The sequence below is a fragment of the Barbus barbus genome, assembly GCF_936440315.1.
Source record: "Barbus barbus genome assembly, chromosome: 25".
Classification (NCBI taxonomy): Eukaryota; Metazoa; Chordata; class Actinopteri; order Cypriniformes; family Cyprinidae; genus Barbus; species Barbus barbus.
Genome location: NC_136753.1, coordinates 5443535 through 5456896, shown reverse-complemented (window position 1 = coordinate 5456896; position 13362 = coordinate 5443535). Strand labels below are relative to the sequence as shown.

Below are 13362 nucleotides of genomic sequence, written 5' to 3'. Positions count from 1 at the left end.
CAAACATACATACTCATACACCCTTTAACATGCAATCCCATTGACGCAACACAAAAACATGTTTTTCATGATGGAATACGCCACCTGACACACTAAATTGCTGAATTTGAAGTGTCCTGCCTTCAGTGTTTCAGTATATATACAAATACTCTTACACTGCATTCAAATCAAGCACTTGGTACTGAGTCGTAGCATTTAGTACTGATTATGGCCCCAGGACCATTGGGGATTATTACCATGTCTGGGATATGGATAGTCATTCAGAGCTCAGGTATGCCCACCATAAATGTTGGTAACACTTTATTTTAAGGTGTTCTTGTTACACATGTACTTGCTATTATAATAACAAGAAATGATGCATAATTACATGCAATACATGTATAATTACAGTAAGTACATGGAGTTTTTTTTAGTGTTATGTGAGTGCTTTAGTTCAACTGAAAGTCACATTTTTGCTAAAGGCTGGAATATACTACACAACTTTTAAAATCTGAACACATTGTTAAAAACCAGGCATCACATACTTGCCTACTTTGTAAAAGGTTAAAGAGAGCAAAACTGGGATGCATTACATGACTGAGAATTACACACTACCTGACTTTCAAGTCAATCTGAACTGAACCAACTCGTGCAGAAACATGCACACAATATACTAAAATCAACTTATAAATATCAAATATATTTGGTATCCTCTGACTGGATGGAATCATGGTCTGAAGCTAAAAATAAAAAGCAAAAATGACTTTCGACAACTATTATTGTTGACACATCCAGACTGAAAATCAAGTCAAACAGTCATGTAGTGTATTCCAGCCTTTAGTCAGACTAATAAACGTACATATTGTGATTGCAGCTCGGCTTCATCCAGTATGCATAGTTTAATCAGACTACCATCTCAACCTTAGCAATATGTGATATAAATTTCAAAAGACAGCGGAGACATGCTTAATACTTAAATTTATTGTGTCACATACACTTTTGTCACATGTACAGTCTTCAAAGAGATGAAGTCCGTATCTCTATTACCCCAAAAATCCTCTTTACCTTGATTATAATTGCACATGCATAATTCTTGTGTCTTAAGTAATTATATATTTTAGTTACAGCAGTTCATCTGAGGAACGTGAAGGACTTTATAACTGCTGTTACACGGTTAGAAGATTTAAACCCAGGACTAAATCCACTGGGTTTAATGATGAGTCTACGCAAAATTGCTGACAATGTCACACATGACTTTGTGGGATCATCTGACAATCAAGGTGATATTCACTATGAAAACAACAGCTTTATCACAGAGCAGATGAATATAAACCACAATCTCTCCAATTTCTTGGACAAAGTCACTCATCATTTCATAACAGACGATCATGAAGAGAGGGGAGTTGTTCTGACTCCTGATGGCACGACGGTTGTCCTTGCTCCTCTCCTTCTAGGTCTTGAATATGGGCTACAGTTTGGGAATGCAACTCCACCTGAGCGACTTGGCCCGGATGGTTGTTGGGACAGTGTATCTGCTCCTATGGTTTTTACTCTTTAAGGCATGCCATCCTTGGCCACTGATGCTCTGGTCCAAGGTGGAATGGATGGAGCCATACTTGGGAAGCATCTTTCTGTTGTTAACTGCTCTGAAGTACATTTAAGCACACTACTGAGGAGCTACTACTTAGGGACTATGGAAGAGTTGGATCATGACTTGAGTACTCATCTGAGAGGCCGCTATCGCAGACAGAATTTTAAAAAGATCACAAATTCATCACTGCTTCAAGAGAAAGTAGCAGATGCACTACATAGTCATCCACAAAAAGGAGATGTTGGGGTTGAGAGTCTTATAGAAAAAGGAATTAAAGAGTTTATGCTACGTTATATGTGTAAGTGAAGGTACTTCCAGTTGGTCAAATAAAACTTGACTGTTCAAACGCTGGTGTTAAACCAACAATCTCTGTGCTTACCCTTCTTCAGTGTCCTGCCATCATTTCAAGATGTGGGGAGCAGCGCTACCCCTGGTTCCTCTCAAACCTCTGTTTCCACCCCTGCCATTTCTGTATATTCACCACACAGAGATTCCCAGCAAACCCTGTCGAAACCTTCAAATGCGTTCCAAAAATATGAGGGCAATGCAACATTTCCACCAGAAGAGTCTGGGCTAGTACGACATCGGCTACAGGTAACGTGCTTCAGCATGATTCTGCCACAAATATACATTCTGTCCCTTGCTGTGGGCATCCTGGTTTGAAAGCTGTTCCAAACGGTAGGCATTCCTCGTGGAGAAAACAGTCCCAGAATGCATTGCAAAGAAGCTACTTCATTTGGAAAAAAAAAAAAAAGTTTACACAACTAAATAAACATTTAGAAATATTGAGAGCATCCTGGTGTGAAAGCTGTTCCAACCGGTAGGTTTTCTTACTGGAGAAAGCAATCCCAGAATGCACTGCAACGAAGTAACTTCTTTTAAGAATGTTTACAAAACTAAATAAACATTTAAAAATATTAAGAAATAACAATTTAACAATAATAATGTATTTTTTAAAGTCAGAGTATACAAAGAAATCACATACTACATGTGAACTTCCGGAAAACTGCATACTCACTGAGTAGGTACTTCTCTTTCTGAGTAGTAATTAGTTCACAACCATTAAAACAATATGTTTTATTAATGTTTAGCATGAATGTAATCTGGATGTACTACATCTGTCATATTGTACCAGCATCAGTTGCTATTTACAAATCCTCTTGCATGTGATGGTAAAATTTCCATAGGATGTGCATTTCATCCAGGTACTTTTTGCTTAATGTTTTATGAAAACTGTGAATTTAGACATACTGCTCTTTTACATACTATTTTAGGCTACTATATAATAGAGAAGTATGTAAACTCAGCAGCTTTGCTTTATCTCAGTGGAAAAATAAACACAAAATGGCCACTGAGGTAATCTTATATTTCATTCAATACTGGAAATAGCTAAATTAAAAATGTATTATTTTATAGGCTACAATATTTGTGTGTACTATGTAATACTTTGCTTATTTCTGTGTATAACTATTAGCATAGCAACATGCTAATGCCAAACCCTATAGGAATCAATTGAGTCAAGCCTCTCCAGTTTTTTAAGTGAGGAGCATTTTTAGCATGAGGACAAAGTTGCTGCTTATGTGGATAATTTTAAAACAGTCCCTTATGTGCTTACATTTTAGTTAAGTTCCTGCTTTAGAAACCAGTATCAGTTTTTAGAACAGTTATAATGTTTACATGCATAAAAATGTCAAATGTTTAAAATTTGTGTCTTACTTTGTGGTTTTTCAACGAACTAATCAGAGCATACAACCATATTTGTCCATATTTTGTTTTTTTTCTTTGAGTAGGGTGCATACAAAATATCACAGTGAGTATCATTTGTAAGTATTTTGTGTATCTGACTTTTTCTCCAAGCTTTGTTGTTGGGTCTGATGGCTACATCTACGAAGGATGAGGTTGGATGTCAGTAGGGGCTCACACTAAAGAACATAATACTGTTGGGTATGGTGATGCTTTCATCGGGAACTACACTGCTCATTTACCCGCCCAATTTAACATGGAGCTAGTACACCATCATCTGGTCAAATGCAGAGTCAGCAACGGATTTCTGCATGAGAATTTTACCATTCTGGTTCATAGACAAGTAGTAGCAGGCACAGCATGTCCAGGGGAGTCACTGTATTCTGAGATAACAACCTGGGAACACTACAAAGTATGTAGATGCTATACTTAGACATTTCAAAGTTTAATGCTGGAAATACTTGTCATCCTAACCGACACATTAATCTGTGACTGTACAATGTTGTTCACAGGATATGGATCCTTTTAAGAAACACCGAGGACATCTGCTGTCACTGACATGACTTGACTTAAGGTGCATGACTGCTTTAGCAGCCACAACAATTAAACCCACTAGTTAGTATGACAAGCACTCTTAGTTTTAAAAATAAATTTAGTTTTAAATATAATTTAGAAGTTAAAAGGTTGCCACTTAAATGTAAGGTTATTAGCATAAAACAGGCAATTAGCATTACTTTGTACATTGGTTGGGAGTCTGTGAAACCTTGAAATGTTACTGTACTGCATGTAAATGAGAATTACATGTGCAAAAATAAACAAGGTGATCTCTAATCTTACACGTTGAGTTTTGTATGTGACAGTTTCAAGGAAAGGTTGACAAGATTACTTGAGTCTTTACCACGACTGGAAGTGGTTTTCGCAGCAGGCCCCAGAGTGAGACAGGAAGTGCTGCTGTTTTGACAGGAAATTTAACCGTCACTGAACAAAACAAGCAGGTATTTAAGTTAAACTGTCAATCCTATTCATATTTAATCAACAAAATCAAATCTTGATTATGTTATGCTACGATGATCATAATAATTTTTCCAGTCACAACCATACCGATTCAGTTCAAACTCAAATACAATGTATAAGAACAAAACATGATCAAATAAAATACTATGATCTCTAGATTTTCCATAAATAGGAATAACAAAGGAAAGAACATAGCACTATAATTTTGCACTAGTTGGGTTAGTATGGGAAATATCCTCATCTCTCAGTCTTCCTTCAACCTGTATACCTAACCTGATTTCCCCACCCACAAACTGACTGGCTTCCTGAATACTGGACGACAAGTACGCACCGGAAAAAAAACCGCCTCATACCTACAAGAGCTGAGGACCACAAAGGTTGCATCATTTCAAACAAGCCAATAGGTGAAGTGAGCAGATGATGAGATCCGAAGCACATGAAATTGAAAATACAAGACATTTAAAGACCTCTAGGACTGGTAAGTGCTGAGGAAACCATACGTTTTGAGATACTACAAGAAAATACAAACTTTGCATTGCCTCAAACATCCTGCGGCCAGAAAACGTGCTAATTTGGGTTTCGGAGTAGGAATCAAGATGGGTACAAACAAAGAGTGCTGAGCAATCAGCACCACAGATTGAGGAAGACATGGATCTGTCTCCTGAGCAGAACAGTCCGGTTGATCAAGACCCACAACAACCAGAGGATGGCAAGTTACTCAACACGTACAAGTGGCACACAGGGGCCAAGCCTGAGACGGTGGCACAGGGGGCTATTGAGAGGCTTGAGAAAGGGGCTTCAAACAAATGGAGTAAAATGCAGAGTTGGCGCAAAGCTCTGAGTGAAGACGCAGGGGAAAAATGCTCGACTGCAACTCGAGGGAACGAAAGCCCATCCAAACCAGACAAGCCAGCAACTTCAAGAAAAAACCCTTTCTGCAGAGCTCTTTCAGAGCCACCAGGGTCCCTACTATCTTCGGTCCTATCCTCCTCTTCTGCATCTGGGTCCACTGTCCAGGACACAACGCAGAGGGGTAAAATAAGGACGTACCTGCAAACGGTTTCACAGAAGTTCAAGAGACAACGTCTACAGAGTGCTGCCAGAGAATATGGTAAGAACTTTATATTCAATGCTAAATGTTCTACTAAACATAAGTTATGAAGGTTCCTTAGAAAGATCTCTACTGTTGGAGAGTGTAGACTTGCTTTCTAACCCTATAAAAGATTGTACATGCACATGCCACTAAATGGCGCTAAAGAACGAGGGAACAACAACAGGATGTGCGAGATGGAACAATAGACAGAAAGATTTTTTTCTTTTGTACCCAAATGACATAAACATGTAATTGGATGTTGATAGGACTGCTAACTAATTAAGCCCTTATGATATTGGAACTGGATTCCAAATTCATTCTAGCATGTAGTATGTTTTGTATTTGAAGCTTCTGGCATTTTAAATTAAAACGTTGCATGTAAACTCTTTCACATTTTATGAAAACACAAAGAAAAGTGCGAACCTGAGAATGTGGAGCCTGTTCGCCTCTCCTGGGCCCCTCCACAAGACGTTCCCGTTTGGGACATTAGCAACTGCTTTCTTCAAGATGGACAGATCCTTATCCCGCGTGAGGAAGAGGTAATGAACAACACACACATTAAACGATGCCAACAAATCAGACATTATACTTAGCAGATTAAGATACTCGATATATGCCATTAAATTGACTTTAAAGCATCAGCGCATTTAGTTTGGAAATGCTATTTGATTTTAGGTCAACTTATGCTGCCAATATATCATTATCTTTTGAATTTATTTCAGCCTTTGACGAGGGTACGGAACCGGGCCAGCAGTTGTCTCTCCAGCATCAGTCTCCAGAACATCAGTGGAAGTCACACTGGTCAGTATCACAGAGTTTGAATTTACATCGAAGCCAAAAATGTCATTGCATTAGATGCAAGAAATCTGCAAACAAATGACACTGGAGCTTTGCTCAGAACTTTCTGATCCACTATTATTGTTATCTAACTGGCCTCATAAGAACAAATGTGAACATTATCTTGTGGAGATCACTGGGGGGATTGCAGTACACTTGAATGAAGTGACGGCCTAAAGCTCGCTGTGTCCTGACAATTTCAAAACCGGAGATGACTTCAAGAGATGAGAGATATCATCTGTCTCTATCTAGCCAATGAAGGCCTGTCAGTAACTAAAGTGAAGCTAGATAACGGATTCACAGAGGAAATGGTTGACGTGGTTATCTGTGCGTGTGCTTGTAAAATTGCTTCCTTTGAGTGTCTGAAGATACCATCGTAACTGGGTGTTCCATACCAGAGGATGACTGAGACTGAAGGGGTGTGCTGTCTACTTCACTCAAAATAAGCATGTGGGACCTTTATATTAAAAGTAAAAAACCTAAACGGGCATTTGTGAGTTTAATGTTCTGAAAGGGAAAAAAATACAAATTCTGAGCTACTCCAAATAATGGGTTTCAGGCGTTGGATTGTATGTGGAGGGGCACTAGGTAAGCAAAATAATTTTAACTTTCCCTACTTAAATGATTCAGTCCAATCATTTTGCTGGAGAGTTTAATGTATGTGGAATTCAATCAGCATTAAAACAAGTCTAAGGAGATGGCAGAATCCAGTTAACTGAGTTTACATTGATCTTAATTTTCAGCTAATTCAGTTGTTTAACAAAGCACAAAGATATACCATGAGTAGTGCTTTCAAATACAATGTAATTTGCTGGAGCTTATTTGTTGGCTGAATTGCTTACCAATATCTGTGCTTCCATATACACACACACAGAGAGACAAATGCCATCAGTGTGTTACCCCTGTCAGCATCTGTTGGTATTGATCAGGGTTTGTTTTGACCCAAGTGAACATGTTCAGCTTGTCAGTGTCTTTTGGGGCAGTGTGAACATGACAGTAATTTTTCATAAAATTCTAAATCCATCGGCCTTGGCAGATTTGCAATAAATGCTTGCTTCATTTCTATTTGCAGTACTTGCTGATACAATACTGTCGTCTTAATTTTTAATGTTGCACTTTTGCATTCTTTGCAAGTTAGTTACTTCATGTGCTTCATGACAAAATGCAAAGTGTCAGACTTCATCAGAAACAAAACATTAATAGGCTGCCAAGTAAATATGACACATTTTTACAGCTGCTGCTTTTGTAATCGTGATTTATTTAAGCATTCCTAAGTCTGACCCTTATAATCATGTAAGTCCAAAAATTGGGACCACATGCTTTGCATGGTACTGCTTGTCTGCTCTCCAGCTTCATAAAGGGACATGGATGATCAAGTAAAACCTCATTTTTGACATAAAAAATTAAATAAGCCCCTAGATTTCGGTTCTGTTCCGTGTTAACAGAATTCAGCTGCAGTAACAGTTAAATTTTCTGTTAAGCTGGTAATTATTGATCTGATGCACATAGAAGGAAGGAAATGACTATGCTTCCTGCCTTGGTTTCAGAATCTGCGATTGCATTAAGATTAGTTGTCTTTCTGCTGTATTTTATCCCACCAGAACGAAATAAACAGAAAGACATACATGCACACATACAGTACATTTGATCATTTAAGCATTAATGATCAATAACTGTATTATGGAACGTTTTAAAAAAGAATGGGATGGACCACCTTCAGTGCTCACTACAGACAAAAGAGGAATACTGTGGCATCAAAGTGATCATCAAATATAGAAACTGTTCTCATTCTCTCTTTAGAGCTAAACCCAGATCCTGTGGTCCCCCAGAGTGGAACCAAAATAAAAGCGCAAGATGGCGGTGTCAGAGTGAGTATACATTAGTATTTCTAAAAAATCTGAAACTGCTGCTGAATAAAATGCATGCATAAATATATGTATTTTCCCCTAACGATCCTTTTCTCTCATTTTCATGATAGAATTTAATCAAGAAACGCTTGAAAAAAAGCAGCACACAGCTCAATACTGCTGGAAGGTAGAAGATCATTTTTATAATGTAGAAAAAGATTGATCTGACTCTGTAGTACAGAATAATGTCAGTTGGAACAAATCATCTGATGGCTTGAGATGATATGCCATTTACCAGTCTTTCACACTTTCCATCAAGGTATGGTTCCAAAGAATCTTTATCCATTCCAGTCAGTGTGGCAAAAAGCCTGGATCTTAGCACAGACCAGACTACTGTCATCAGGCCAGTTCACTGCTCGATTCTAGGGGAGAAGTACTGTTTTCAGGTAGACCTTGCTGTTGCATATTAAAGTACAAACTATGTTTAAATTTTCTGATCTTTAAGTCAATCCATAATCCAAACAAATCTCTTCTTCTCTGGCCATTTCCTTATCTGACTCATAAAAGGTCATCAACTCAAAGAATAACCACTGCTTTGGGTGTAGCTCAGCTGCAGAAAGAGACCGCTGGATTGAAGACTTGCGTCGTGCTGCTCATCCAAATAAGGTACTGAATATTCCTCAACTTACTGTGAGGTCCATCAAAATATTTAATTAATTGTGCACTTTTATGACACAAATAATGATAATGTTTTATACTATCTACCTTCAGGACAACTGTGAGCGCACTGAGTACTCACTGAGCCTTTGGGTTAATGAAGCAAAAGACCTTCCCCCAAAGAAGCGATATTATTGTGAGGTCCACCTTGATGGAACGTTGTTTGCTCGTACCAGTACCCAGGCAGTGGGGAAGTCCATCCAACGCTCCAGCCAAGCAGCTGATGGAGGATCTGGAGCAGCTGGCACAGGCCATGGTGGTGGTACTTCAGGAGGCTGCCAGCTATTCTGGGGCGAATTTTTTGAACTTGACAATTTGCCCCCTGTCAACCAGATCACCCTGCACCTCTTTAAAGACGAAGACCCCAAAAAGAAGCGCCATTCCAAAGATGACTCTATTTTGCATCCTCTAGGAAGTGTGGCTCTTAATCTGGCAGAAATAAAAGGACGTGCCTATCAGGAGAAGTGGTATCCCATCGTTCCCTACAAGCCCCCAGGAACAAGTACAGCAAAGGACCAAGTTGGCCCGCAAGCTTCACTTCGAGTCAAATCCAAATTCAAGATCCTGAAAATTCTGCCTATTGAGAGGTACAAGGAATTTGCAGAGTATATCACAGTGAATTATGTGGACATGTGCAGCAGCCTGGAACCCCTTCTCAATGTACGGGAGAAAGAAGAACTTGCAGGAGCACTTGTTCATGTGCTCCAGAGCATTGGGAAAGCTAAGGTGAGTGGCAACAGCGGTAACTGTCGGAAAAGACATAAGCTCTTCAGATTTCTGAATAGTTTTTGATTGTGCAGGAGTTCTTGATTGATCTTGGTAGTGCAGAAGTTCAGCGCTTGGGAGAAAATGAGGCTTTGATTTTCAGGGAGAATACACTGGCCACAAAGGCTATTGATGAATATATGAAATTGGTGGGCCAGAAGTATCTCATTGACACACTTGGTAAGGAATATTCTACTGCATCCCTTGTTATGAAACTGCATGTGTCATATTATTTACCTCTAACCTCCTGTTTAACCCTCTTTATCCACAGGTGACTTCATAGCCAGACTGTATAGTGGAGGAGAGAGCTGTGAGGTAGACCCACAGAAATGCTCTGCCTCTGATCTACCAATCAACCAGAGACATCTGAAGGAGACGTGTGCAGATGTTGTAAAGAGAATAACCGACATGCAAGAGTAAGATAAACCTAAATGAACACACTCCCAAAAAATATATTTGAAAAAAAAAGAGCAAGTATTTTCTGTAGAAAACACATCTAAGATGAACAAATTGTTGTTATATACTATCCATAATAGTAACTAGATATATTATGTCCACTTAACTCCTAATGGGTGTCATTAGTTTTCCTATGGAAAATTATTTTTAAATGATCAATTCTTTCCTTTCTATGAACAGCTCATTCCCTGCGGAGCTGAATGAGATTTTTTCCAGCTGGGTATCAGATTGTGAGGACAGAGGTCAAACAGACATCGGACACCGTCTCATATCAGCATCTCTGTTTCTTCGATTCTTATGCCCAGCGATCCTCAGTCCATCACTCTTTGGCCTCACCCAAGCCTATCCAGAGCCAAACACCCTTCGTACTCTCACTCTGACAGCCAAGGTCATTCAAAACCTTGCAAACTTCACCTTGTAAGTCCAGCCTATAGTCCTTCATTTTTTGATTACCATTCCATCTTTCAGTTAACTTGCATCAGGTCGCCAAAATATTTTGTGTGTTGATTATAAGCCCCAATGTACTGTAATTAGAGTTTTGTAAGGTTTGTTCTCGGAAACAACCATATTATCTCAATATCCACCAGGTTTGGCGAAAAAGAAGAGTACATGTTTTTTATGAATGGATTTCTAGAACAACACTGGGAGCCAATGAGAGGATTTTTACAGAAAGTATCTGATCCAGACAGTGAAATTGCCATGGCTCGATTTGATGGCTATGTAGACCTGCCCCTTCGTCTAGCAGTCCTTCACAATCTCCTGGTCGATATTATCTATGTAATGAAACAGGTAACATAAAACATCAGGGCTCATCTGAGCACTATGAGATTATCATTAATTAAACAATGTGCTCATGGGCATAATTACATCTTTTTTTGTAGGACCAAATAGACAATCTACATCCCTTGCCTTCAATCCTAAATCAGATCACAGAGTTCCTTGGCCAGGAAGCTCAACGGATCCCTGTTAGCAGGTAAGGTTAATTCCCAGGGGGACTCCAAGAGAAGCTGTATCAAGTTTTAAAATCAATGTTTGTTCAAAGTACTTACACTCCTCTCACCTGTGTCTCCATTCTTGCGGATACAGCATTCATGGAACACCAAAGCCTCTATATTTACTTCCAAAGGATCTCCCCAAGTACAGTCCATTACAAAACTCCATGCAGCAGCTTCCCATAGACTCAAAATCCAACCAAGGTAAAGAACGTCAGCGGAAGCAGGTGCAGCGGGCTTTTAGTGTCCCCAACAGACCATCACGGCATCAACGGCAACCAATAAAGAGGCAGACAAGCAAAGAAGAGCTACCAACACAGTGCCAAGACTACAATCAAGATCAGGATCCCTGTTTGGAAATTTCATCACCTAGCAATGTGAGTAACTAAGACTGGTTAAAATTTCTTAGACATTTTGCCAGTGATGTGCTTTCAAATACTTATTTCCTGTTTGTCATAGGCCATAAAATCCAAAGCCCCAGGAGCAAAAGTACTCTGGATCAAACAAAACAGCAACGAGCCCTATCATAATATAGGGCAAGAGCAAGAGGAGACAAGCACATTAGACAGGGTCAGTCAAGTTTGCATACTCTAAATGCATCTGGTTTCAGAACCATCGCATGTATAATAAAGCACAATAGTATGATTTGAAAAATCATACTATGAAAAAGTCACCAGTAACCAGACTGGTCTAAGTAAAATTATATTACCACTACTTTGATGTTTTGTCAAAATTAACTTGTGTAATAAAGGATAGAAATGGTGCAATAAAATGCCACAATATGTTGACAAAGTTTGGGTGTCTCATAGCATGCACAAGAGTTGGGAGAGCTGCGTATGGGCGTGGAGCAGGTAACTGAGCGTGAGCTGGAGATGGCCAAGCGGTTGGAAGACTTCATAGTCCTGACCCAAGAACAGAATACACAGCTACAGGCAGAGGTTCAGGAACTTCGTAATCTGTTATCCATTCGTGAAGAACAGTTGGCAAGCGCAACTTTCAGGTTAAAAAAAATATATATATCCTTTTTTTGCTTAAAAGAAGTCAAAATGTGTTTATTTGTAAATACTCATAAGCCTACTTGGAACATTTCTCTTTCTCTTCCTGTTTGTGCAGACTGGGCGTCATAGAAGAAGAGAGAGAGGAAGACGAAAGAAAGCTTAATGTTGCTGTGGCTGCAGTAGAACGCATGAATGTTTTGGTAAGTTATTTGGTTTTCACTTCTATTTTTTAGACGTACATAATTAATTCTGGCTTGTACATACAATATGGCTAAGTTAAGACTTGCATTGTGTGTCTGACAACAGGAGGAGCAGTTTGCTGGATTGTTGAAAGATGTGCACCAACTCTATGCAGTTAATGCTGATGGCATGAGAAAGACTTATATCAATACCTGATGCAAAACAGGAAGTAAACTGGTGTGGTGTGTTACATAGTGCCATTTTGCATTGCTATTAGCTTTTGTCAGATTTCTTTTATTCATCGATAACACTGTGCTTATAGCTACCTACCTGTCACAATTAAATCAAATTCAAATTCAAATTTTATTTGTCACATACACAGTCATACACAGTACGATATGCAGTGAAATGCTTGTACGGCAGCCAGTGACCTTAAAAAATATTAATAAGAAGAAATACAAAAGAAAATAAATTTAACTAGTAAATAAACTGTACAAATAAGGGCATAATAATAAAAAAAAAAAAAAAAAAAAAAAAAAATATATATATATATATATATATATATATATAAAAATTTTAAAGTGGCAATGCAAAAGTGACTTATGAAACGTTAAAGTGACTTATGAAGTGTCATGTGCAATGGTTCAGATATATAAATATGTATTGCATGAATGTGTCCATGATTGTCCAGTCAATGTCAATGTTTCAAAGATATTACTCCTGTGTGATGGTGTGATTGAGAGACCTTATCGCCTGCGGGAAGAAGCTCCTCCTCAGTCTCTCTGTGTTGGTCTTCAGGGAGCGGAATCGCTTCCCAGACCGCAACAGAGAGAACAGTCCATTGTTGGGATGGCTGAGGTCCTTTACGATCTTCTTGGCCTTGGTCCAGCACCGCTTGCTGTAGATTGAGTGCAGGTCAGGGAGTTCGGTGCGGATGATGCGCTCAGCTGATCGCACCACCCTCTGTAGAGCTCGTCTGTCCTGCATGGTGCTGTTTCCAAACCAGGTCGTGATGTTTCCCGTCAGGATGCTCTCTATGGTACAGGAGTAGAAATTCCTGAGCACTTTAGAGGGCAGTCTGAAGTCTCTCAAGCGACTGAGGTGGTAGAGACGTTGCCGGGTCTTTTTCACCACGGTGTTGATGTGACAG

At 39.1% G+C, this 13362-nt stretch overlaps 2 protein-coding genes across 3 annotated transcripts; both read left to right on the top strand.

The window, feature by feature from the left end:
* Positions 1–207: 207 nt before the first annotated feature.
* pglyrp2 (peptidoglycan recognition protein 2) lies at positions 208–3876 on the top strand (the record flags this gene model as incomplete). Its single annotated transcript, XM_079377155.1, is given in 8 exon segments — positions 208–271; positions 1101–1534; positions 1538–1868; positions 1960–2144; positions 2148–2164; positions 3428–3464; positions 3468–3725; positions 3826–3876. Coding segments are annotated over 8 exon segments (1377 nt in total).
* Positions 3877–4626: 750 nt separating this feature from the next.
* Positions 4627–12726, top strand: rasal3 (RAS protein activator like 3). Of its 2 annotated transcripts, XM_079376821.1 has the most exons (18): positions 4627–5438; positions 5832–5959; positions 6143–6221; positions 8058–8125; positions 8236–8291; positions 8424–8550; positions 8672–8770; positions 8876–9547; positions 9622–9766; positions 9858–10002; positions 10223–10459; positions 10630–10831; positions 10924–11015; positions 11129–11411; positions 11494–11604; positions 11844–12034; positions 12148–12232; positions 12339–12726. In XM_079376821.1, exons 1-18 carry the CDS (start codon positions 4976–4978, stop codon positions 12426–12428), a joined length of 3273 nt encoding a protein of 1090 aa, XP_079232947.1. In that variant the 5' UTR covers positions 4627–4975; the 3' UTR covers positions 12429–12726. The 2 variants fall into 2 exon arrangements, with proteins under 2 accessions (XP_079232947.1, XP_079232948.1); XM_079376822.1 differs by lacking the exons at positions 4627–5438; positions 5832–5959; positions 6143–6221 and adding an exon at positions 6572–6845.
* Positions 12727–13362: the final 636 nt, after the last annotated feature.